Below are 27584 nucleotides of genomic sequence, written 5' to 3'. Positions count from 1 at the left end.
ACAAATCAAAATAATAAATAGTATTTAGTGATTAATATTTAATTCAAATTTGTTCTTTTTATACTGAATTTTTGGTAATAATCTTAAAACTCTATTATATTTATAATTAGGTTGGTACGATGTTATCCTGCGGTGATGTCAGGCTCAAAGGGAGGTAGTAATGGCTGTTATTTTTGTTTTTGTTATCTGATCAAATTGTTTATAAGTTAATTTTTAATTGTTGTTATGTTTAGTTTATGCAAGATTTAATTTTTTTTCTTTCTAACCTAATATGTTTAAACTTCTTATAGTTTTATTGTATTCTTTGAATTTTTGTTATGGTGAAGAATGTTGGGATAGTTATCTACCTAATGATGTTCTTGGTGATTGTTTAAAATATGTTTCTAAAAGTTACCCAAATTTGGCCAGTGTTTTTGAAGTTGGCAAATCTACAAGTGGGCTTTCCATTTGGGGAATACAATTGACAGAAAATATTACAGGACCTCAAGATTTGAAGCCTTCGGTTAAATTGGTTGCAAATCTTCATGGAGATGAAACAGTTGGTAGGGAATTGTTAGCGAATTTGACAAGGCATTTAGTGAACAATTATGGATCTGATAATAGAATTACAAAACTATTACACAGTACGAGGATTTTTATAGTACCTTCACTGAATCCAGATGGATTTTCTGCTTCACAGGTTCGTTTTATTTTTTGGGATAAATTCTCTTGGATACAAAAGCATTGGAAAATATTGGTGATTTGAGATATAGTTCACGTAATTACATTCCCGAAACGTCTCTTTTTATTTTTACCTGTATTTACTATTTTGTTTATATTCCAAACTTTAATTTTAGTTTTGGTTTTTGCTTTATTGTTTTAAAGAGGATAGAGCCAATAGTTTGTTCTGCTTCTCCTCCTTGGTCGTATCCTCTTGCACCTCACGATGTCAAAGTTCCTTCTATGATTTTTCCACCAGCTTACCGTTCCCAATCTAACTTTCTCAAATAATTAATCACCCGTTTTATAAAATCTTTGATAGTGTCCTTTTATGTACATTAGATTTCGTTAAGACTTGGTCAAATGGAGGCATCACTCTGACTTAGAGTCTCTTGAGGCCCCAATATTTAGCAAATAACTGATTATTCTTATAAACATTTGTTAGTGCACGGACGTCAAAAAACAAACAGCTGTGAAATAACTAATTACAATAATTATAAATAAATTTAAAATGATAAAAAATTTCTTATATAAAATATTGTTCAGTAGAACCTTTTGAGCTTCTTTTTAAAATGTGTGTTCTAAATGTGCCATCGTTTTTTTTATCTTTCATTTCTGAGGCATGTGCTTATCATTCTTAGATAGTTACTCTTGGGCGGCATTTTGCAATCCCTCATTAGGGTTCGGGTCTCTGGAAGAGTAGGGGTCCGGCAGTTAGGGATGTCTCCACATCTTGATGTCTCCCATCTCTTTCCAACCACTCTATAGTTGTTCTGCTAATGGCGGCCCCAAATTAAGGGATCCTGGCTCTCTAAAAAAGCTCTTGTAAGAGAGAGGACCCGACAGCCAGGATAACTACTCCCTGGAGCCAATACACCCTACTACCCCACGATCATCCTTCTTGTTTGGAGGATGGCTCCCTTTGCCAACTTCTTAACCGCAGGAGAATTGAGGTAAGATGAGGCTGTATAACATTCCTCATTCCGTGTTTGTTGGACTCCTAGATGTCGTAGTTGTATTTCTCCCTTCTTATTGGTCATCTTCAAAATGAGATTAATACAGGTTTCAGTGAATTCGAATTGTTATTTGACTTTTTCAGAAACATTGGAGAGACTTATAATACTTATAAATAAGTTTTTCTAGGGAAAAACATTTATTTTATAATTTTAGTTTTTATATATTTCTTAAAATAGGAGGGCCATTGTGAATCTTTGAAAAATTTCGTCGGCCGAACTAACGCTAATGGCGTGGATCTTAATCGAGATTTCCCTGAAAGGCTCGAAGAAGGAAGAAAAGGTACGTAATGGCTATTATTGTTCCTATATAGTAATTATATAATAGTGTTTGCGTTTTTTGATATCAGTTGCAAAAGCCTTAAGCCTCAATATTATTTTAATGTCATTATATATATAATAATATATATATATTGCTGCATTTACTATATAATCATTAGAGTTTAGCGATTTTATCATGTTAGAATCTGATATCTTGTACATCAAAATTGACAAAAAATGAATGTATGTTAGTGTGTCAATATATTTTTAGGCGAGGTCATTGTAAGTACGCAAAAGTTTTGAAGAAATGACTGGTCAAATTATCTTTAAAGGCGTTAAATCAAAAAAAAAAATTCAATTAATCTCTCCGTTGTGCAAATAAATTCTGAAAAACAATTTTTTTTTTAAATTAAATTAATTTTGTTGTTGCTTTTAGATAACATAGAGGATTTGCTGATAGGAAGACAGAAGGAGACACAAGTGATTATGAGATGGATATCCATGAGTGACTTCGTACTCTCCGCCAGTTTTCATGGTGGTTCAGTTGTAGCGAGTTATCCATATGATTCGGGGTAATCATTAATTCCAATTTTTGCTTTTTCTAACTGATATAAATATAAGTGAAAATGATGAGGACTGCATTGTTTTATAGTAAGGGGAATGAATACAGTAAAAGTCCAGATGATGATGTTTTCGTCCAGCTTGCAGCCACGTACTCGCAAGCACATCTGACTATGCCCTTAGGCAATAACTGCCCTGACGACAACTTCCGTAATGGCATTACAAATGGTAACAACTGGTACACAGTGAAAGGTAGTTTTTACGTTATCTGTTTGAATATGTAATTAATTAATGTACTAATGGGGCAGTAAAAATAACTAAATTAAAAAATGGCGTTTTATGAAATAAAAATGCTAATAATAAAAATTCAGCCCCTCTCGTTCTGCAGTTGTTACCAATTTTTTAGCGAGCTGTTTGATTCTTTGCCAAACCATTCCTTAGGCTCAGTAGCTAAGAATTTTCTAATTGCAGATGTAACTTCCTTTAAATTGTGTGGAATCACCGGCACCGAAGGAAGTGAGTCGTTAATCAAATAGGCTGTATGAAATTGAGGTAACTGCTCAATTCTATCAAATTATTGAATTTTCAGCTGGCTCAATTTTTGTCAATTTGTCAATGTCATTTCTAAGCCGAAATTGCATACTCACTTTATAGCTGTACCAACTAAGGATAGTTAATTATTTTATTAGCTAAAATAAATTCATGATGGAAACTTCCTTCGAAACCATAAACGTATGCAGGGTGACCTTGAAATAGACCCCACTCACATAAACCAGTACGTAATTTCGAGTGTACGCTTCAATTAAGCTTACTTATAACGACTGAAGTAAAGTAACGCCTATTTTTTTCAGGCAGGCTTTACGTCAAGCTACCAAATTAGGTATTGGGGACGGAGGCGACCAGCAATCATTCTTTACAATAAATTCTTTTAATAACCATTAAATAAAATCCAATGCCTAGACCGGTAATCGAACGCAGTACCTCTATACATATTAGCTACGCGGGCCTCGCCTCTAACCGCTCGGCTTCAGTGACGCTTAACGACTTAAATTTCACAAATGTTTACAGTAATAAAAAAACAAAAAAATATAACCTTTGAAGCTTGAATAAAAGAGAAGTGAAAAGATCACATCGTACTAACATCACACCTTAATTTATAAGATTTCCAATTTTAACGAAATAAATGAAGTTGCCTATAGAAAAAATCAGATTAAACAGTGAACATAACCCAGATGTTTACTGCGTCAAAGTGGCACCATAACGCTTATTTTTTTCTATTATAAGTAATTCATGTAATTTTTATATTTTAATTATGTATTCGATACAGGTGGAATGCAAGATTTTAATTACCTTTACTCAAACTGCTTCGAAGTAACTTTTGAGTTGAGTTGTTGCAAGTATCCGTTGAGGGAAACTTTATCCGGAGAATGGGAAAATAATATTGAAAGCATACTTAAATACGTTGAATCTTCACACTGGGGAGTTAAAGGTGTGTACTCTTTATTATGGACTAATTAATTGTTGCTCTTGGTTCTTTGCTTTTTTGAAATTTATTTTGTTAACTATGTTTGTTAATTTTTGTTAAATGTAACTCTTTCATTAACAGGGGTCGTCTCATCGGTTACTGGCGATCGAATTGCTGGAAGTATTATCCAGGTACAAGGTGTGAATCATAACATTACGACAAACAAGTTAGGAGAATACTGGCGACTGCTTCTTCCGGGAGCCTATACTATTAAAGTACATGCACCTGGGTACGTTAACCCTTCTTTTAAAAAAGCCAATTCTAATACCTTTTGAAAAACACTTCTTCGTACCCAGGGGATCTAAAATTAATACAATCACGAGAGCTATAGTGAGCAAAAAGTATGAAAAAAAATTGAAAAGAATTTTGAAGTATGAGTTCAAGAGTATATGAAATCGTTTGCGGGGGGACGGCCAGAAGATCTGAAAGGGCATTAGACCCTATATTGGTAAATAAACAACGTGACCTGATTTTGTTTTTATACTTTTATAATTTGTACCTTTATTAAATCACCATCTTCCATATTTAATTAGCTCTGATTGCTCTTTAAATTTATTTATTGCTGAAGCGAGTATAGCTACTTTTGACCTTGAATTAATGGAGACTTTCTCCTTGTCTGACACAATTGATATCGCAAATAATTTTTTCTATTTAAAAAAAAAAAAATTTACAGTGTTCTAGATTCACAATTAAGAAACCTATTTTTTAGAGTCAAGCACTTATCACTGAACACAGAACTGTGGTAAGATCCTAGGAATAGCAAATCTAAGGGTCGGTAGCTGGATTAGAACCTGGGATCTCCGCGTGGGAATCCAGAGAGAAATAAAATTAAATATCATATTAATTATTTTCATAAACACTTTTGAACGCTTCTAAAATAAAAATTTTTCGATATTGCAATATGTTGCCCAGAAACGATTAGTCAAACAGCAGTATTAAACTAAACTAAAATATTATCTAAAGTTTTGTTTATTAGAAAAGATATTGTAGACCTTCCAATGGATGATCAGTAATCAAGCCCAATGTAACCTTGCATTGTACAGAAGAGGAGATAGTAGACACTTTTCTCATCTCCTGTGTTTTGACTGTAGCCAAAAAATGTCTCCTGTTATATACAATTGACAATAACTGATGTCTTTAGAGAAATTAAGAGTTGGAATATTAAAAAAGGAAAAATAAGCATTTTATTAAGGTACAAACAACAAGCTTTACACAAATAAAGCTTATAAATAGGACTGCAAACCCCACCCTAAACGAATAAAACTGTTTAACTGAAAGCTACCAACAACTAGTGGGTATCCATTCAAGCGATATTTTTGTAATGTGCCCACAAAACTATGTAATTTAATTTTAGAGCAGTTTAGTTTGACTTTTCTAACGAATATTATGTTTGCATGAACTAGTGTTGCATTAGTTGATAAAAGTGTGAATTTTTTTTGGGGGGGGGAATCAGAAACAGCAAAATCTCGTAACAGAAAGAAGCTTTATTTTTAGGTTTTTATCACAGACCAAGCAGCTACTCGTGAAAGATGGCCAAACGTCCGTGCTGAATTTCACCTTGGCTAAGGCAGACAAAGTTAAAGGTAGATTCACAAGTAAAATTTAGAGTTACTACAGAATTTAAATAAAATGGCTTGTATGTTACAATATGCGAGGATCATTCAAACATTAACGGAATTGTTTTACTTATTCTTTCGTAACATCTTCTAAAAAAAATTAAAACAACCAACAAACCGTTCCAACGCAGTATCATCGCTAATTTTTTTCACCCCCTACGCTTCCATAAGTGAACCAACCAATTAACACAAGAGGGTTGAGTCAGGACTGTAAGGAGAGTGTTCCAGAGATTTTCACTAAATTAAGCGGGCTTAATGCGAGTTTAAGCTGCTGTTTGCTTCCGTGCTTGTCATGGAAAAGCATAATGCTTAAACAAATGAGTTGGCGGCTTCGTTTTTTTTTCGATAAGCTGCCCTCCCTTCAACCAACAACCCGAGCAGTTCGCTTTATTTACGGTCTTGTAATCAACCACCATTGGTTACAGTTTGTAAACTACCCAAATATTGTCATCAGTGATGGTAAACCGGGCAGACGTTAGTGACTTAAAAATGTTTGGTCGAGACAAAACTTCTGTTTTTAACAGTATTCATACACCGTTTCCGAAGTCTAGAAATTATTCGTATGAATGATATCTTCATTGGCAAGTCAGATCATATTTGTTGCACAAAGGACAGTGGTGTCTGTTCGAATATTGCGCAATATAGAAACGTCACAGGTCGCTCCTCTTCGCACTTATCCAAGTAAGTCCTTCAAGCTACTCACCACTCTCACTTGTATTCCCATCACTATAGATTTGTTCCTACATCCATACATTTATGTTTGAATGAACCTCGTATAATCTTTAAGTTCGTTGTTATTTTCAACATGGTTTTATAGAATAATTCTGAAATCTGTTTTTACCCATCTTCTCCAGTATCACTGTGCCCTGTTGTAGTTGAACCAGTGTTGGAAGAAGATATAAAAAATGAATATGGGTTTCACCACGTAGTCAAATTCAGGCATCACAATTATGTCCAGATGACGAAGGAATTACAAGACATTTCTAAAGAATATCCAAACATCACCAGGTTATACACAATTGGAAAATCAGTACGGGGCAGGGATCTGTTCGTTTTGGAGATTGCAGAAAAACCTGGTGTTCACATACCAGGTTCGTTTTAATTATTCACAACAATAAGTTATTAACTATTTTTTCTTTTTTTTTTTTAATTGCGAAATTCATTTGATATACTAGTGTACCAAAAGTATAAAGTTGTTGACCATCAAATTAAAAAAGGATTGTTTCCTCACCTGTAGGCTTTAGCTCTAATTTATTAGTGGGCCAAAATCCCAACGCCCGTTTTCATCTTCTTAGTGTTTTTATACTTTACTATGTAAAGGGAGCCATGGGACAAAAGAGGTGGTAAGTAATCTGAGGGTGGTAGTTGTAGACACTAGCTCACCCTTGTCTCTCAGGACAAGCTCAAAATGCAAATCAAGGTTACTGAGGACATGTGAAAATGCCAAAAATTTATTAATAAAAAAAAACTTTTTAACAATACAAGTATCTTATATTTTTAATAATTTAAAACAGGCAAGGCATTTTTTTTTTTGTTAGCCTTCTATAAAAAAATAATTATGATTATCTATTATTAAGACGCACATAAAACCTTATGATGTCAACACCCCTCTTCAATCTTGACGCCTTCTACTAGTACCTTTCAAAATCTCAAATAAAAATGACTACAGTCTAAGCAGCACTTTTCTGTATGTTCAAACTTTTTAATAATTGATCTAATAATACAGTGACTTGGTAAGAATGTCTGCTAATTGGTATTTGTGTCTGTTTATTGCATACTAGGTTGACGCTAACAATTTCATTATTTATAAAATCGTACTTGATCGAAATATGCTTACACTGTTTACTGGTTAAGCAATTTAGATTCAATTATATATTTAATGCCTTCAAATATTATTGTTGGCTCTGGAAATTTTACACCTACTTCACAGAAAATTTTTCTAATAAATAACATTTCACAAAGTAAGTGCTCAACTAATGCTAAGTATTCGGACTCAGTACTGAACGAGGTTACCCGGTTCTGTTTTCTGGAACTCCAAGACCTTAAACCACCACACCCTTCAAAGAGTAAACTGAAATCATTTTTTTTTATCAGTCATTTACCCAATCCGCGTCATTTGAAACCAGTTTGTAAGTCGATGGTATTGAGATTCTTGGGTTTTCGTAACAAGTAATTTATAGTATTATTAGATGCACAATTTTGAAACTGGCCAAAATAACTAATAATTCAACACAGATAGTCATTTTTTCGCTGCTTTACATAGAAAAACAATTATTATTATTATTATTATTATTATTATTATTATTATTATTATTATTATTATTATTATTATTATTATTATTGTTAAGGTGCACCGATGCCATATGTTATCAACTCGTGTTTTCATTACCGTGTACTCCTTTTTCGATTAAGGAAGGAGAGATATTATTCAAACTAAACAGGGTGCGCATTGTATATGAGTAGATGCCAACTCGTCGTATTTCTATATTCAATTTGATTATTTTTTTTTAATTCCGAGAACTCTGTTCATTAAATCATTAATTCAAAGCTTTTTTTACTTCCTAATAATAGAAGTTTAAAAATGGCGTATGTCACTCCAGTTTCTAAGGTGCTAGTTAAATCTTACAAGATCAATAAAATTCTAGGCAAACCAGAGGTAAAATATGTTGCCAATATGCATGGAAATGAAGTTGTGGGAAGGGAGATGTTGCTGATTCTTGCAAGATACCTCTGCGAAAACTACGGATCTGATGAAAGAGTTACACATATCGTCAAGTCGATGAGAACACATCTGTTACCATCTCTAAATCCAGATGGATACGAGGTGTCACATGAAGGTATTTTGTTTCGTATAAGTTAAGTAGATGCAAGGTTGATCAGAAAGCAATGTCAAATAGTTCCCGTTCTGTAACTAGGGAATGATTGTACTTTGGTGGATTTTTCTCTTCATATTACATGTAATACTTGTACAGACACACTAGCATTGTGAGTACGTCTAAAAATATTTTAATAAAGAATTAAGAAAATTGCACATTACTTTCTAATCGTCCTAATAATTTGTAGAGTGCAGTTCAAATCAGTAATTTTTTTAAAATCGATATTACAGGCGATTATAATGGATTAGATGGAAGAAATAATGCAAATAATATTGATTTGAATAGAAATTTCCCTGACCAATACGGAGTGAGCAAGGTAGGTTTTAAATGATTGTATAAAAGTTGCTCGCGTTGGGTTTTACCCACACTTTAGTATCAATGGTTTCTTTTGTATACTTTTAGCAAGTTGGAAAGTTTAATTTTCATCCGAATTCTATTTTGTTTGCAGGACAATCGAATACAGCAGCCGGAGACCGAGGCAATAATGAACTGGTTAGAGCAATACCCTTTCGTGCTTTCAGCAAATTTACACGGAGGAGCACTAGTGGCTAACTATCCCTACGATAATGTACCCCCTCACTGGTCACCCCAAAAAGAAAATATTTCACCAGATTCGGCTATGTTTCTTCTTTTGGCAAGAACATATTCTCACGTAAGTTTAAGTTTATTCAGTTGTGGGTGCCTCTGTTGTGTTTAAATAGTGTTGATAAGGTCATTCAAGGTAGTAGAGAGATTGTTACGTTTGAATGTGCTGTTCCCTGTGTTTTTGAAGTTGAAAGATCCCGTTACGGTAAATTCCACGTTTCAATTTCCTCACATCCTAACCTCTAGTTTCCGAACTTACTGCATTACCAGGGAATCTCCAAAAAGGTTGAAGTCCCGGTGGCCCATGATCTTAATGAAGTATGAACTAATGCACAATAGTGAAATGTTCTTTAGGAGTTTTACAATTGGGGGAATACTCCCCTCATGCAACTCATATTTATACTATGTATCATGATGTATCAGCTTCACTTGTTGCAGAAATGTACTGGCAGTTGTGAAAATAAATAAAGTTAAAAAAAAAATTATGTGCTGCACTAAAAGAATCTGAATTAATATCAGGTCATACATTTTTGAAGTGGCAGTCTGAAGTGCTTCTCAATTCTATATAATGTGAAGTGGTAGTTCCCCATTTCTCTCAAAATATATTTCCTTACTCTTGGATGTATTAATAATATTCGTGCTTTAGCAAACTAGCTCTTTCTGTCACTCTGTTACTGTCATCTGGAATGGCTTCTTTCATTGCATCAGTGTTATGTCAAATCATAACCTTTCATTTGTCAGTTCTAAGACTCCTTCACATTTTATTATATCAAATCTCATTCTAGATTTTCTCTACATTCAGCGACCAGCTATCTAGGTAATGTGTGCCACCTCGCGAAAGATTTATTGATGGCACAGAATAAAACGTAATTAAGTATTTAAGTTTTAGTTGAATATTCAAGTTTTTTTAGTAGTGCCCTTTTCGCTTGTGACTACTGTATACAAATTGTTTAATGTCTATTGTTTTTCTCGATATTGCAGAAACAATAAATCTGACTCACTTGTTCGGCCAGTTTTAAGCTGATCAACTCACTTGTAAAAAAGTTTTCACAATTGATGCAAATTACTCTGTATCGCTTAGCATTTGATGTAAATCCAGAGTCGTTTTAGCCAACTCCGAAATTAGGAATTCTTTGAATAAACCATATTCCTTTGCGCAGTGGCAGCTTGTTGAATGAAACAATAGTGAAGTAGCTGTTTAAAACGAAGAAGTTTACTCTCTGTATGACTTAGTATTTTATGAACAAATTAATTGGAAGTACTAATTGTTTTAATCACTTACTATTTCAATAGCACTCACTGACGTGATCCTTCGGTACTTTGGTTCAGGTAAGTCAAGTAATAAGTTTTAGTAGTTATTGTTTTGCTCAGTATGGGTGAGCGGGGAAATTGCCCTGGACTTCGCACATTTTAAGTGTTTATGTGTAATTTTATTTAGAAAATATTTATTTATTAGCCTATTAATTTTATCTAAATAGAAATAAACTTCCAAAAATGACATTCTGAACGTTTTATTTAATTATTTATCTATTTTGAAATTATATTAATTAATTACCGATTTTTTTTTCTTTAAATATTTATTTTTTTAATCTACTGAACCCAACACTCAGTACGTTTTTGTCCTCAGTATTAAACGTATAAGTTGTAATTCTAACTACTGCAGTTAATAATACTGATTGGAATGGTGAATCTTTTTTCGAACAAACTGTTTGTTTATTAACCATATTCGACTGTAAGGATTTAACTAAATAGTATATTATCTCTTATTTACAGTGTCTTTTAATTTCCAGGCCCATCCAAATATGCACAGGTCGGTTCGGTGTATAAATAGTACAGATCTATTTAAAGATGGCATAACAAACGGAGCTGCCTGGTATGTCGTGCCCGGAGGCATGCAGGACTACAACTACATTCATGCTAATTGTATGGAGTTAACTCTTGAACTTGGCTGTTACAAGTTTCCTCCAGCCTCACGGCTTCCTATCTACTGGAAGGATAATCGAGAGGCTTTACTTACTTATCTAGAACAGGTAATCCTACTAATTAATTTTTTTTGTATTATAAAAACTGGTATGAATTACTCACTCTTATTACTATTCTTAAAATTCTAACTTACAGATTTTCCAAGCGAAAAAAAGGTTATTCCCAATTTCAGTCATAATTTTGTATTTACATTATTTCCAAGATTTCGCCTTAGGGATGTCACTGTCAGGGAGGTGAAACATATTTACAAAAAGTTGGCATATACTTATGTTGTTTAACTTACTTAATATTGTTTTAACTAACGATCAAGTTATTAGAGAACAAATAAAAAAAATATTTTTGACAATTGGCAACATTGACTTGTCAAAAACAAGTACATTTTAAAACCTACCTCTTAGTACCTAAACAGCTATATAAACATCGTTGATAACTATAAGTGTATAAGGTAAATATTTGTAAACACGCACACACACAAATTACACATTTTCTTTAAACTTCTCAGGTACACAGAGGAATTAAAGGGTTCGTTTGGAGCTCTTCTGGTAATCCAATTAAAAATGCAGTAGTCGAAGTCGATGGAATATTGAAGAGTGTGAAGACCTATAAGGATGGAGACTTCTGGAGGTTACTGCCGCCTGGAAAATATGTCATCAGCGCTTATGCAGAAGGGTAAAGCTTTCATTTATTTTTTTTATTTTTTAACAAATCTCAAAAAGCTCAAACACTCATAAAAGAAACATTTGAAATTAAAAATTGATGTTTGATATTGACTCGACAAGGTGTTGGTCAAAATCGGACAAAGGAAAGTGCCATCTTAATGAGGCAATTTTTCAATATTTTTGCGGTTTTTAAGTTCGGTTCTTATGAACACTCAATAAGATATACTTTGAAATCTAGTTTGTAGGATGTAAGTCTATAAAACTAGTTTTTCTCGACTTACCAAACTTTTCGACTCGGATGTTTGCCATTTACTTTCTTTAAACTTAACATACTCACTAATATACATGTAAGTCAATACCTTTTATTTCAATTTTTTTTCAATAATATTTATTTTGGGTGTTTTCTGGGGATAAGTGACTTTAAATTCTCCTCTTAACTATTATTGTTATTATTATTTAATTCGGTCGAGATTTTCTCAATGGTATTCTTCAACTCACATTCACGTTACCTTATGTAGGGCCAACAATTTGATTTGAAACACGTGCCGGAAAATTTATTTTATCGGAATGCTTGGTTAGGGGTGTTGTCAACTTTAAAGTGGCTATAGGAGAATGTGATCATTGGATTCTTATGCAACTGTTCCTGGTAATTTTACTGAATGGTTCCACAGATACGATCGCCAGACTGTGAACGTAGATTTAACGCATCAACAGGATGGTCCTATGCAAAATGCTTATTGGGTAAATTTCACGTTGCAAAGAGACGGGCTGAAGTCATGGTCCATAGAAAACGATTTCAGCCAGAAAGACAGTGTAGAGCAACTACATCAATACCTGAATGACGATCAGATCGCGGAGATACTAAAAAGTTTGGACGCAGCTTCTCCTAGTATTGTCAGATATTATGAGAAATATGGTTATCATTATCTGGCTATCTCTCACGAGGTTAGTGCAATAATAATTGCTACTTAGTAGCTGCAGCATATTTTTTCTTCTTGTAATTATTTCTTGGTGTAGGTTTCATTAGGAATAGAGCACAAGTTTCACATCCTGGTCATAGGAGGTCTGTATGGCTCAGAGCCATCAGGGCGAGAGCTAGTTTTGCGGCTCTCCCGACATCTCTCAGCCGGACATCACCTTCGTGACCCCAACATTCGTACACTCCTACAACGTTCAGTAGTGACACTATTGCCAGTTGTTGATACTTACATTGAAGCACCTTGTCAAGTTACCGATGTTCGTAACAATCCTCTCGCTCTCGAGATTATCAATAACGGCAATACTATCGGCAAACGGTTTGAGCAGTTTTTGCATGAACAACATTTTGATCTCATTGTAAGCGTAGAAACTGGAGGACTTCATCTCAGGTATTACTTTATAGCATATTTTACAAGTATCTTATTTATACTGAAAGACCTTTTAACGGAAGTTTTTAGATAGCAAAAACATCCCCTTTAAATGGTTTGGCCATTGAATATCGCTAATTTTATCCGTTCTAACTCGCATGTTTTTAGTATATCACATTTTCAATAAAAAGAATTTGGAGAGAAAAACCATTGTCATTATTTCGTGTCGAACTTTTCTGTTAACTGTTGATAATAATAATATAATTTTCGCAGGCATTCTAAGGGAAAGAATGTTATTCAGTCTCTAATATATGATTTGTTCACGCATGTGTACGAGTCCAACAAGCCAACAGAGGTGGTTAATACTAAATTCTGAATATCCTAATTGTAATAAAGTTTTGTTTTTAATAATAAAGTGAGGTATTTTTCAGATTTCCAAATGCGGTGATAATAAAAATTCAATATTTGCATTGAAGGAAGGAGTGGTAGAAACTATTTCAGCAAGACACAACATTTTAATGGTAATTTTTTGTTAAGGTTTGATAGTTTTCATTTTTAATTTTTCTTCTTATTCATAAAACATATACGTTTTAGGTCCTCGAGTACGAAAAAACTGTTTTTATAATAAATTTGCTCTCACGCGCGCGCGCACGTGTGTGAGTTTCCTAGTGAGAGTAATAAGCCTTGCAAGGAAGTTACCTACATGTCTATCTGAACTATTCCAACTAAAACAACTCACTTCTGTTTTTTCTAATGTGAACGGGCATAAAAAATGCCGAGTCTTGTTAAACATACGCACTACAATTTTTTCTTTTTTAAATACCAGTTTTTATTCTGATCGGAACTCTGTATATTGAGGATGGAAAATTATTCTGTATTTCTAACAAATTTAAACATTGTCTTGTGTGTGATTGTTGTTTTATCTCAAATTGAAAATATAATTAAGGGCAAAACTTCTCAGCTTGTATTAGCAGTTACGAGCATGGACTTGATTTGGAAGGTCCCCAGTTTGAGACCCGTGTGTTATTGGAGTTAGTAGTTTGTTAGTTATTCCTCCTTTACCTAGAAAGGGAAATGCTGCCTAGAAATAAACAATTACTTCAGTACAATCACGTCACCACTTTATGATTGGCAATTTGATTTTTGTTTAGGTTTCCGTTCCTACCAGTTGTTGCAATTACGTGGAGCCTAACAAGATCCCAAGAATGTGGCGACACTTTTTGAGACCTTTGATGGAGGTGATTTCTTCATCTGTGCAAGGTAATCTAGTTAAACTGTACCTACATAACTTTGTTTAATACAATTCTAATTGTACAATATTAAATTAGGAGTGACTAAAACTTCGGTAAAATTTAATCTGCCAGGGATCTTGGCATTCCTGCAAGTATCCGAATCTAACAACACGGACCATAGTTACACTGACTGTCTGAACACTCACTAACATAGGGTCTGCAGAAAGCTACATATTTTGATTTAGCGAACACATGGGCAAACAACTCTAGCACAATATCAAAACGTTTAACAATAGAGATTTCCGCATTTTGTATAAAATACTGACCCTTTAGACAGTTACGGTAGTGCTATTACTTATGTCTCAGTGGATTTCGTTTAAAGCCACTCCATTTACCGACTACATTTTCTCCTAGTATAAATGGTCCTCCATTATCATATTTATTTTCAAGGTGTTCTAGGTAAATAAATATGGTTAATTATAGTGCGATCAAATTTAGAATATTCAAAAAATCTGGTGTAAACTTGACTACCTGAGTAAACGTATATAATTGCATTAAACTTTAATTTGGTATTTTAAATTTGTTGGAAGAAGTACTAAAATTTTTCCTAAAAACGGTTTATTTATTTATTTTAATTTTTTTTTTTTTTTTTCAAGAGATTTACTACTTTATTGCAGTGATCGGTGATAGTTTACTTATCATTTAAATTTGATTGATTGTAGGTATTAGGCTTACGGTTTTGAATAGTGTACACACTCCTTTAAGGATGGCCGTAGTGTCAGTAAATGGTACTACGTATTCCGTGTCGCCTAATCAAGCTATAGCGAAAATAATGCTCCCTCCTGGTTCATATGTGGCAAAGGTGCGTACACATTCTTTTTAGAATAATTTTTTTGTAATTGATAGGCTTTGTTCATGCTCTGTATTATTGTTTTATTACTGAATTACAGATATCCTGTAAATATCACGAACCACAGCTGTTACCTGTATCTATTGAAGAGGGACAACTTTTGGATATGAAGGTGATATTGAGGGAGACAACTATCGGTGCTTCGTTAGCGCATGCAGGAAACGGAATAGCAGGTATTGCATTACTTAGAGCTTTATGTGTTAGCATGAAACATTGATGTGTCGTAATCTCCCCTTTTGACTTCAAATTAATTATTTTTGACTTCGACTAGCTTTTCTCCTCTTTTCCATCCTGGGTTCAGGTTCAACATTCACGTGTTCACATTCACTTTTAGAAACTTATACTGCCCGGCGTCCTTTTGATATGACTCAACCACAGCAAACGAGCTTCCCTTTTTTAATGAACATCACGAGATCAGGAACACCCAATTCGCAGAGCTATTACTTTATCAACCATATTCCATCAAACCAATCATAGGCGATAAAGCTGGTTATTAATTTCTTCTTTGGTTTCTAGAGGCTACATCTACATTTTAGAATTATCCTAAATTAATGCATTCCTGGAAGTTAATTGATAACTATCTGTCTCTGAGATTGATTCCATCGTAATTCCTAGGAGAAATAATTTTTTTTTTATAGAAATATTCGTGAACTCTGAATAGTTAATATTACAGTATGTATACAATATAAAATTTAGCCTCTTGTTTGTGTTTGCAGGTTATGTAGTGGACTTTAATCACCATCCAGTGGACAATGCAATTATTTTAGTTGAAGGAACTAATATATCACAAAAAGTAAATGACCAAGGCGCATTTTGGGTACCTCTTCAAGAAGGTCAACACTTATTAACCATGAAAAATTTAGAATTGAGTTTTTCAATGATCGGTCATGTTTACTTATTCATGCTAATTATTTCTCAGGGGATTTTGTTATGGTTGCTACGGCCAAAGGTTACGCACCATCCACAAAATTGGTAAAAGTTGTACACATGGAGCCCACTCAAGTATTATTCACTATAATGAAAGATCAAGATGTGATTGGACTTCCTCGGATGGGCTTCATCTTTCTGATCTGTCAGTGCTACTATTTTAAGTCAGAAATAATAAGAATTATTCATTATCATTGATTTTATTCGTCGTAGCTTGTCCAATATGTACGCTACTTTTGAGCTATTTTGTTCTGCATTTTAATGAATTTAAAAGTGACTTTTTTTAAATCGTGCTTAATCATAATTAACTACATCGTGACCAAACGTCTACCCTCTAGTGGTTAGTGGCAGGTAACTTTTTTAAAAAAATTAGAAGTTTATTGAAAATCTACAAGCCATTATGGTGCTTCATTAAGAGAAAACCACGAAAGTGTTCTCACCAATTTATTATTATGTGTTCCCTGACGTAGATATGCTACTCACCTAAAATTGTTAATGTTTAATAAGTAATACTCATTTTTGTAGTCAATAAGCAATGAGCCATTTTATCTTAAACAATGATAATTATTTTTTTTACTCGAAATTTCACCCCTGATTAAATTACACAAAAAGTGCCAAACTCTGATAGACACATGTGTAGTGTGAGATGAGTTTAACATCATGTAACTTTTTTGGTTAGGAAATGGAGTAATTTTTCTACAGACCCTATTATTACTTTGTTTGCTTTAATTTACTCCGAATGGTTTTAGCTCTGGCGATTATGCTCGTCCTAGGAGGTGGTCTTCTAGGCTGTATGTTGTGCTGTAACGACAACAAGAGCACAAAAGGCTTTGCTCTACTCCGAGAGAAGTCATCATTTTTTAGTTACAGTAAAGGAAATCACATGCAATTACCAGTTCAAGGTACGTCTGATTAGTTTGTTAGAACTGAATCAATAATGCGTTCATTATCACATTTTTATGTTTGCAGAGGACGGATTAAAAACAACAGCTTACTACGACGAGAGCGATATAGACGAAGAGAGCAGCCTTTCAGATGAAGAGGTTATCGATGTCCACAAACTGCAAAAACAAGCAGCTATTCTACAGCAGTAATAAATCTAAGAGAGGCAATATATGGCTTTTTTTGTTGGTATGCAGTACGCTCCCATGATTCTACCACGAATAAATATTTATTTCATTTCATAGAATATTGCATTTTTAGTTTAAAATCTATTCGATTTTTTATTTTGTAAGAAAGTATTGCAATAGAGTGATCAAATTTTTTTTCTTGTTGCTTAGGCTCTTCTTTTTCTTTATTCTAAGGGTTGAATTCAGATTCCTAACAAATGTGTTTGAATTATTTTACGTCTTGAGTCTTGATATAATTTACTCCATCAGAGAATATCTTAAAACCCAGGTAGTCGAATCTAGGACACGCTTTTGTAATTCCATCAGTCTTGGAATGACTTAGTGGAAATTTATATTTTGAAGTACATAGATAAATATGTTTATAATTTCGATAACAATTGGAGCTAACCACCTTGTGATTTAGTTGTGAGGTTAGTAGCCATGTTAAAAAAAAACTAGCAAAATACAAAACTTGTATGGAAAAGAAAACAATGATTAGAGACTAGCTGCAGTTGGGTTGAATAGTGATATCAAATTTCAGTTTTAAAATATAAAATATTATGTTGTAAGAACCTACTGTTGGTTAATCTGCGCGTACTAAAGACAAATAAAAAAAAAATACTGTAGACTGAGCCAGGGGAAGTGAGGAAATTTTTCAAGTTATCCGACTCATTACTAATCTTTAAGCCTTAACAAAAACTTACAGTTTTAAAAGTTAAGTATAAGGGTTGATTAAACGACAAATCTTTAAAACTGGATCCTGAGGATACGCAATCAATCGCAAAATCATAGAATGAACACCAAGCATTACGCTCTTTTACAAGTTTGTCAATGCTACACAAATAATGTTATAGCTAGGAATATGACGTACTTTAAAATGAAGTAGAGTGAATGAAAATATGGCCAACAGCTTACGAAGATTTTACGATCTTGCTTTGAGGGATTGAATCAGCCCCCAACACCCCAATCTCTTCGAGTTTTTTAATCTCTAGCCCCCTCCCCACTCATGATAATCCATATATATCTGCGATGAAGTGTACATCGCTCATATTGAAAGCGATCACAATCTGATTAGTGCAAACTGTAGCGCACATTCGAAGGTTAATCAAATACATCTTCGAAAATTTTGTATCTGTTTTGTAATCCTACACTCTACCCACCCCACTTAACCGCAGTACTTACTTTACTGTAACAGCAAAAAAACAACTACACAGAAGTTCGAAACTCACGAGGGGATTTTCTGACTGGATAGATGAAAGAGCGTAAATAATAAATTATTGAATTACAAAACACATTCATGCTATGGACGGATGAAATCACTGATATTATCCAGCCTTGCGGATTCAACCATTCTGTTTAAATTTTTCATGTGCATACCGGAGCGCCTTTCCCTTCTGAAGTCATCTTAGTACTTCATTGCCCCATGTGGCAAGACGCCCACGCAATTCATTTAATAGGTGCAGAGACAGAAGAAAAGGTGACTGCGACTAATTGGGACCGCAGTCGTAATGGTTCGGGATTTGATTGTCGTAGGAGGCGTAATTCAAAATAAAGCACCACACAATGTTGTAATGTCACAAGTATGCATTTACTAATTTGTCTATTCGAGTTCATCAAATTAACATAGCAGCTTTATCTTCGAAGCAGTTTTTGCTTATTTTTCGTTCTTAATAATAAAATATTCTGCAAATTTGTTTCTATTTTTTACTAAATTATTTTTCTAATAATCGTTATCTTTATTAGATGTCTAAGATCTGTATAAACTAAAAAAAATGTTAAAAATGTTACGGCCGAAGTTCTGGATATCTCCGGTTTTTCCGATGTAACACGCTAGTTTTTTTTCCTAGTGCTGCCCAATTTCGGATTTTCAGCATCCGAACTCGGTCAGCAATAGTAAAAACTTGCGTGTTCGACGGATAAAATCAGAGAAAAACATGAACTTTTTCAAAGAAAAATAACAGTGCTGCTTTGTTAAAAATAAATTCTGTTCGTATTCATTGTTACAAGATATATGGTTATGTATTTAAATAGGGCATTCTCAGCAGGTATGTAAGATCTGCGAATTCATACGAACAATTCGTCTACAAAGACTGTTGATAAAAATATACATCAAGTAACATAAAACTAAGTGAGTAATTCTTGTTCACTGTTATTTATTTTTATTTTTTAATATATTTTCAAAATTGTTGAATTTCGTTTTGTTAATTAAAAAATAACAACAAATTAACTTGCGTTCATTTTTATTTTATTTATCTATTTATTTTTGGAAGTAACCAAACTTGAATTTAAGTTTTCCAACATCCACAGCGAAATTATCTTGGGAAAAACTATTATGTGGAGCTCCCAAGCAACTTAATTTATATTTTTCTCTTTCTTGTTCATTGAAAGATATGAAAATTAAACAAAATTTTGAACTTAGGTTTGTTGGATGATTTCGACAAAATAGTGATACGTTATTGAGGATTGAGGATAATGTAAACAAAATATAATTGTCAATATTTTAAATGCTTAAAGATAGATGTCCTAGGCCCTAGGTCAAAAGCTTGGAAAAATTAAAAATAATGACTGAAATTGGCCATGATCTTACTTCCTTTTGGATTAAGGAATGAGCCACTAATAATAAAAAAAAAACATTGTACTGGAGGATTATATTACAAGAAAATACTTGTCATATATCAATATTTTTTGCGTGGTTTTCGAAATGAAATTTTCCCTGAATTATTTCTCTTTAGAGATAATTATTTTCGTCTAAAAATAAGTAAGCTAATATTTTTTAAAATAAATTACTGGACATCAAAACTTTTTAAGAGCGGAACCCAGGGAAATCAATTATCCATCTTATCCAACCCTAGACGTAATTAGCTAGTTCTACTTTACTTTTCTAAAAGCGTTTTGAGTAAGTAGGCAAGAGAATTAATTTCACGCCTAGGAAATTAAAAAATTCCAAATCTTAAGATAAAATCAACCCTAAAAGTGGGCGCGTGGTGTGAAGTTGACATGCCGGGCTTTTAATATGTTATTATAAAATAATGTGGTGTGAAACACTGACATGGTTGTTAAAACTAAAAATTGGTTGTTAAAAAAGATGGATGATTTTTAAAATGGTTTCCCTCTAAAGTGTCTTTTAGTGAAAAGTGCGTTCGTAACAATTACATGCTATCAAGAAAGAGAAAGTGTGTGGTTTTTTAAAAAAATGAAATCTTTAACAAAAATTTACAAAATATTCATGAAGTATTAAGGTCTCATTTGTTACTTCAAGCTAGTAGAGACTAGATTATGAAGGAAGTGACTTTAAGGCAAACCCAATGCAACCTGAAAGATCTATTGTGACTCCCAAATGTATCAGTGTTTGTGCAAAAGTGTAAGTGCCCATAAGAAGTTAAATTTGTGAGTGTGGAAGAATTTGTGTGAGATGAGCTCGTATTCGCCAGTTATTTTTCTAAACTCAAGTAATTGGCCAAATCATCAGTCTCTACAGATCCGATGGGTCAGTATAAATACGTATAGTACGTATATTTAGGCGAACCTACCCGAAGAGAGCAATGATTCTTGAAAAAGGGGCTTTCTACTTCCGCTTATGGAATATCGAGCTTAACCCCGAAACAGAATAACTAATATTAACATATTCTAAGGACATTCCGCCAATACCAATTGTAACTGTCGCTGTAATGCAAACTTGCAAGCTAATGCTAGCCAATGGTGCAGATGCACTTTGTATTTTTGGCAAAAATAACTATAAAATCCTAAGGGTTGTTGCACGACACCATTACTTGTAAGTTAAGCTGCTTGTGATCGAAGTTTTTCGGCAATGAAGTGGATAAAGAGACTACTAAAAAAATACTAAGATTTGTACGTTCAGGAAGGGGTAGCTCGTAGGCGTGGATTTTGGTTGGGATGAAATCCTCAGGCAGCAGCTCAGGGCTGCGGCCTCGAGGCACGCCAATAATAATAATTAACTTTATAAACCTGATATGAAAAAAAACGTCAAATTTTACGTAAATATATCGAGAAATTTTTCATCTTATATTCGATTTACTTTAATCATTTCCTTATGTTCGATTCAGGCTGATATCGATGATGTTTGAAAATACGTTTTAACCTGCTTACATGTGTTCATTGCCTGTTCACTGTGGAGAATTGGTGTTAATGGTGACGTGTGTACTGAGCATGTGTATGCCTTGATCACAACAGTGAGTTCTGTATTCTATGTATCTGGCCACATAACTAGTTGAACTTTTAAAATGTTCTTCAAGAGAGCACTATTTTTGTAAGTATTTTACTTTGCTTTACTAAATTTGAAATTTCCCTGCTGTGAATTTCATTTGTGCCTAGTTAATATTATTTAAATAAGTAAAACTTAAGCAGTAAAAAGATTGTCACTTCTTTATAATACTGTTATTCAGATTATTTTTTTATTATTGTTTTCCACTTCAACATTAACTCCATAAAGTTGCCAAATTCATTTTTTTCAGATGTACAATACTGTTACAGTTAGCAAACATTTATACTTTAGAAGCTGACGAAAATGAGTCGGGAGCGAGGTTGCTTATCTCAAAACAAATCTTAAACAAATACATAGTAGAAAATATGGATCTTGTTGTAAAGGTAGGTGACTTATTTTTGTTTTGCTGGGCATTTTATTTTATTTTTGTTAAGGTAGAGTACAAAAACAGCAGTTAATTTAATAGAATGTAACCTGTTCCCAATATTCTACAAAATGTGATTAGTTGTATCGATTTATACAGTTGCAGTTGGATGAGTTGCAATGTGTACACTTGGTATACTGTTGTATAATGTGTATACTGTCAGTTATTGGAATTGGAAGAAAACAAAAAGATGGATGAACACGCCCGTCCTTGGTTAAAAGTTATTAAATTTTCTCTCACAAAGAAAGTCTATCACGGGCCAAAACAAAAGGCAATAGGTGGATTAGTTTGACAGTAGAAGCTGTGAAAAAACATCAAGTTCTTAAACTTTTTATGCAGTTTGGGGGAGATGTGTGGAAGAGCGATATTTAGCTAGAGTGAAAATTATTCATGATTACCAAAGACGTGGCAACACTGAGCCGTTTAGATTATATTATATCTAATTTTTGGCAATTTTATGTTTAAATCCTTATAGAGTCTGTCGAGGCGCATTTGTGATAACCTATTCCATCATAATTTCATAAATTGCACTGCTTTTTCTTAAAGGCCCTTCCTAATCGGATATTTTTTTAATCTGATCTGGGTTATCCTCAGTGTCAGCACCTGCAAGGCGAATTTTTAAGTGACAATTATCGACCATACTCACAGCAGCCTGATAAATTAAAAGGTCATGCGGCATTATTCTGCATCACCCTTTCGCGTACCACTGTTTAGGCCTAAGGTCTTTTACACATGTCCAATTTAGCAGCGAGCATAAATGCTTAAGTTGGATTTGACTACTGCGCACCCTCATCAAATGCACTTTGAACTTTCCTTACTTTTTAATTCAGATCACTAACATAAAGTTTTGAAACCAACGCGGAGGAGAGCGCTGATCAATCACATCGTATACCTTCCTTTTCGATTTCACATAAAACACTTAACATTGCATAGTGTTTTATTGCGATAGCATACATACTAATATTTTTTTTTTTTTTTGGCGCATCAACAGCTGAGGTTATTAGCCCGAGTTATACTAATATAATATACTCGTACTATGAAATTATTATAGTTTAGTGATAGTTTTATAAAAATGTCCCATTGAACCGACTCATTGAAGGGGACATACATAACCCTCTTGTCTATTCAGAGATGTTTGGTAGTCAAGGGGCAAGACTCACTGGAATTGGATGACATGCGGGAATCTGCACATTTAGTCTCACTAAATGCAGGCAATGTAATGGACTTCTTTAAGAATTGTTTTTTCCTGGTTCATCTAAATATTATTTATTGTTTCAGATCTTAATATCTGATTATAACCAAGAATCTCTTGCTAAATATTTTAAAATATTTAATATCCTTGCTTTTACCAGTACACAATCTATAACATTGGGAACTCAGCAGCTGTGAACGTCGTCCTTACTGACTCAAGTTTCAAGCCTGAAGTGTTTCTGCCTGCGGGAGGGCAACTCAACGTTAAGATACCTCGAGTCCCGCCTGTATCCAACCTTACACACACAGTAGTGTTACGCCCAATTAGGGTTGGTTTTTATAATTTCAGCGCTGCTGAAGTTACCTATAGGAATTCAGATGAATCCACACAAGTAAGTAGACCGACATTTTTGTAATGGCTTTGTTTATTTATTTCACCTATATATATCAGTACAAAATTTTACCTATACAATTTTACGAAGAGACGTATCATAAACATTTTATGAATAAAAAATATACCATTTCTGGGTCAATTAGGATATTGTTTTCGGTACGGAATAATTTTCATTGAACAAATACAGTTAATAAAATTTTTCTAATTTACTGCTAAATATGATAGGGAGATGTATCATGAGTTATTCATAATTCTTATCTTCATTACTTAAATTCTGTTTTATGTAGGTTAAAATATTATTTTTAAATTTAGCCAAGAAACTAGGTTCTGAAATGTTTGAAGTTGGGATGCTTACATTCAAATATGCGTTATGAAAATGTCCCTCTGTCTCAATCATAACTACTCTTGGTTATGTATTATCCTTTTTTGATGTTAATTTTCTTTGTGTGTGTTATATTTGAAAGATTTAAAATCTCAAAAAACTAAATATTTTAGAAAGCTCAAAGTTGATATTCGCTTTAATTACCATCGACATAGCTGAAGTACATTTGAATTTATTAGATTGTTTTATTTGCTACTAAATTTACTTATGATGACATTTTTTCCAGGTACAAGTTGCTATCAGCAGCGAACCTGGAGAAGGATATATCGTTGCGTTTAGAGATTATGATAAAAAATTTTCTCCTCATTTAGTAAGTGGTTTTTTTTCTTGTTTATTTTTAACAAAATATTGATATTTGAGTTACTAAAATGGCTATCTATCCTACGCCTCTCCTTTTCAACAAAATTTAATTTAGCTCGTGGTAAGAATGTGGGATATTTCTTCCTCCGCTGCTAGAGACTGTATCTATCTTTATTGTACCCTTGCATCTTCTCTAGAGGCAGGGTAGGAGTGGACGGAAATATTCTAAAGAACTAAAGAATGATTGAAGGTTAAACAACTGGTAACCCATCTTTAAAATTTAATTTTGTTTTATTTTAAAATGCTAAAAAAAGCGTAGCGCTCGTTATTAATAGTTTCTTCAGTGCTTTTAGTGCAAATAAATTGCTAATTTTCTTGATATAATATGCGAGCCTAAAGGAACTTTTGATAACAGCGGTAAAAGAAGAATGAAAGAAAAGTAACACTGATTTTACTAAACCAGTTGGTTCATTCGATGCCAGTTAAAAACGGTATTAGCCAGATAGTGTGGCATACAAATAGTTAAACTGTGTTCAACTAAATAATAATAATATATTTATTTGTTTTAAGATTTATCTTATACAAAGGGTTGGTGTCGAGTACTATAAACATTACAGAACATAAAAACAAAAACATAAAAGATTGAACCGAAGAAATATCCAAATTCTTAAACAGAATTTATAAATAAAATTGAAATATCAACTTTCCTTATCAGAAAATCTAGTCATAATTAGACTCCATAACAAATAAAAAAAGAATCTTTTACATTTAATAGTGTAAATATTTTTGTTAATTACAATTCAAATTTTGAGAATGGCAAATTCAATTATTAAGACGGTTCATAGCTCTAACTTCTAATCCCTTTAAAAGATATAAATATATGTCATTAATTTTGCTAATATCAATGTTGTACAATAGTCTCCATAGCCACATATTCTCCCTGAGGTATAGGAGAGGGATTAATATATTTATTTAGTCAATGTCTCCAACTGAACCGTTCTGTTTATCCGAATATCCTTGTAACGCTAAATCATAAAAAAAAAAAAAAATAATAAAATTCAATGTCCATTACTTCAACTTGTAACTATATAAAATGAGGTTTTCGAGCACGACACTAACAGCACAGCTACCAAAGCACAGTTACTCATGGAAGTGTAATTTCCACCCTTTTGCGAAGTTACTAGAGTACAGTTTTTCGATTTTATTCTTTTATCAAAGTGGCATATGTCCATTGCTTAACAACTAAGCTTTTATTGTTATTATTATTTAACAAACATGTTTGTTGTATGTTGCAGCTGGATTGGGCAGCATTTGCCGTCATGACATTCCCCTCGCTGGCTATTCCTTTCCTTCTGTGGTGGTCTAGCAAGTCTAAATATGAATCTATGTCTAAGCAAAAAAAAAACAAAGATTAAATTAAAACTTGGATATTCTGTGAATATCTTGCCTCTTTTCTAAATAAATTTCCTGACGGTTGTTTTTTAATTTATGTCTTTTCTTCTTGTGTAGATTCTAAAAATCCGATGTAATCAGGATGTATCAAAGGTTTAAGTTCCCAAATGTTCAATTTATAGTTCTCTTGTTCTGTAAGAGTTACACACTGCAAACGGAAGAGTTCTTCATAGAATGGTCTGTGAAAAAGTTTAAAAGGAGGTAGTTCTACCACATTAAGGTTTACAAAATAAATTTAAACTTGATTTGATTCCTAACAGTTTGCGAGACATTTTACTTTTCACGATTCTTTAATACTTCAACATTTTTATTTTATAATTACTTTTATTTACATAAAGTTGTCCATAATTCCTGAAAATTAAGAATGAACTCATAGTTAACTACACCCACGAAAGAATATTAAATTGTTCAAAAGTAGATTTTTTATGGTTGCTAATTATTAAAACAAAATAGCGTCGTTTTACAAATTATAATTTAATAGAGTAAAATTAGAGTTAGAATTACGAGTTTATAGAGTAAAAATAGAGTTAAATTATAATTTAAGTAGAGAAATGTGATGGAGGGCGCTAATGACCTTGGCAGTCGATGCGCCAACAAATAAATAATGCAGAAAAAAAGCTTCGGGCGCGTAAACTTAATAAAAAAAAGGCCAATAACCATCATAGTTGGTTGCGCCCAAATAAACATATAAGTAATAATAATACTGGTTAGTCAGGAGACCGGCATTGCTCTGAAAAAGCTACCAGCGCAAATGGGGCCTGAGGCCTTAAGTTAAAAATAAAATAGTGGTTAGTGCAATGGATTCCCATAGAAATATATCTTTATTTTATACATATTACCTTAGGAGATTGTGGTCAGTTACTCCTAGGTAACCAGCGGTCTAAGGGTGCTTTTGAAGAGAGTGGTGTTGTAATATAATGCTATATTAGATGTGATTTATCGTATACTAATGAAAGTGTGAATAAATTCAAATAGCAAAAAACACCTTTACAAAACTAGGAATTTTACAACTTTTAAGACAATCCCCACTGATTTGCGTCTGCGAGTTATACAATAATATGTAGGCACCACGGTAGACGAACAGATAGAGGCGAGGCCCGCAGCGCTAATATGTATTTTGTACTGGGTTCGATTCCCGGTCCAGGCCTTGGATTTTATTTAATGGTTAATTATAGAAATTTACAGTAAAGTATGTTTACTAGTCGCCTCAGTCCACGACACCTAATCGATTGTTGGCCGTAAAGCCGCCTGAACGCATTACTTTACATTATGTCTTGGTAGATCTGATCATACATTTTTAGCTACACGCAGTTTTCGAAATACGGATCCTTCACTTACAAGTGGACGCTACATCAACCTCAATATTAGTTACACTCATCTTTTTTTGTGGTGCAAAAATGGCATCCAATTTATCTACATCATGGCAAATACCAGGTTTTATCTTTATTACAGCAATATTTCACTTATATTATTTTTTAAAATAATTCTAGCACATTATCGCTTCTTAGCTTGATGTAAATGCAATAATAAAATGACGTTTAGAAATCAGGGAAATGTTAAGCCTCATCTAAGGAATCAAATGTCTACAGTACAAAGTACATCTGGAACTCTCCAAAAATTCGATGACCTTGCTTTTATAAAAGAAATCAGAATATCATGAAAATTACATTTAATTAAGCGTAAAAATATTACATATTACAAAACTAAATAAATTTCACTTACTGCACTCACAAGGCCTCAATTTAATATTTAATCCTGGAACAGGGTTCAGGGTTTGAACTAAATTAGTTTTATAAACTTATACAAATAATGTACTCAAATTAAATTTCATTGAATTTATTGTGTGCAGGATGAAAATACGGTATGGGCTACAACCGTATCTCCCTGCTTTTTGACACGTCGTTCTCCCTGTTTCAA

General features: G+C 33.2%; 2 protein-coding genes across 2 annotated transcripts; both read left to right on the top strand.

Annotated features, from left to right (window-relative positions):
- Positions 1-135: 135 nt before the first annotated feature.
- Positions 136-18605, top strand: LOC141461881 (carboxypeptidase D-like). Its single transcript, XM_074143308.1, has 24 exons — positions 136-679; positions 1893-1995; positions 2410-2545; positions 2626-2786; positions 3862-4023; positions 4141-4288; positions 5554-5642; positions 6551-6766; positions 8321-8512; positions 8782-8867; positions 9000-9203; positions 10927-11166; positions 11622-11788; positions 12450-12723; positions 12796-13145; positions 13398-13479; positions 13556-13645; positions 14276-14384; positions 15079-15218; positions 15307-15439; positions 15983-16099; positions 16186-16338; positions 16943-17095; positions 17163-18605. Exons 1-24 carry the CDS (start codon positions 272-274, stop codon positions 17285-17287), a joined length of 4038 nt encoding a protein of 1345 aa, XP_073999409.1. The 5' UTR covers positions 136-271; the 3' UTR covers positions 17288-18605.
- A 2792-nt stretch (positions 18606-21397) lies between these two features.
- SsRbeta (signal sequence receptor beta) lies at positions 21398-25700 on the top strand. Its single transcript, XM_074143512.1, has 5 exons — positions 21398-21569; positions 21775-21907; positions 23301-23531; positions 24142-24225; positions 25511-25700. The coding sequence occupies exons 1-5, from the start codon at positions 21544-21546 to the stop codon at positions 25628-25630; spliced, it is 594 nt and encodes a 197-aa protein (XP_073999613.1). The 5' UTR covers positions 21398-21543; the 3' UTR covers positions 25631-25700.
- The last annotated feature ends 1884 nt before the right edge of the window (positions 25701-27584 follow it).

The sequence above is a fragment of the Rhodnius prolixus genome, unplaced genomic scaffold (assembly GCF_049639745.1).
Source record: "Rhodnius prolixus isolate KJV_2025 unplaced genomic scaffold, Rpr scaffold_12, whole genome shotgun sequence".
NCBI classification, from domain to species: Eukaryota; Metazoa; Arthropoda; class Insecta; order Hemiptera; family Reduviidae; genus Rhodnius; species Rhodnius prolixus.
The sequence above is the reverse complement of the archived record's forward strand: the minus strand, read 5'-3'. Positions and strand labels throughout refer to the sequence as shown.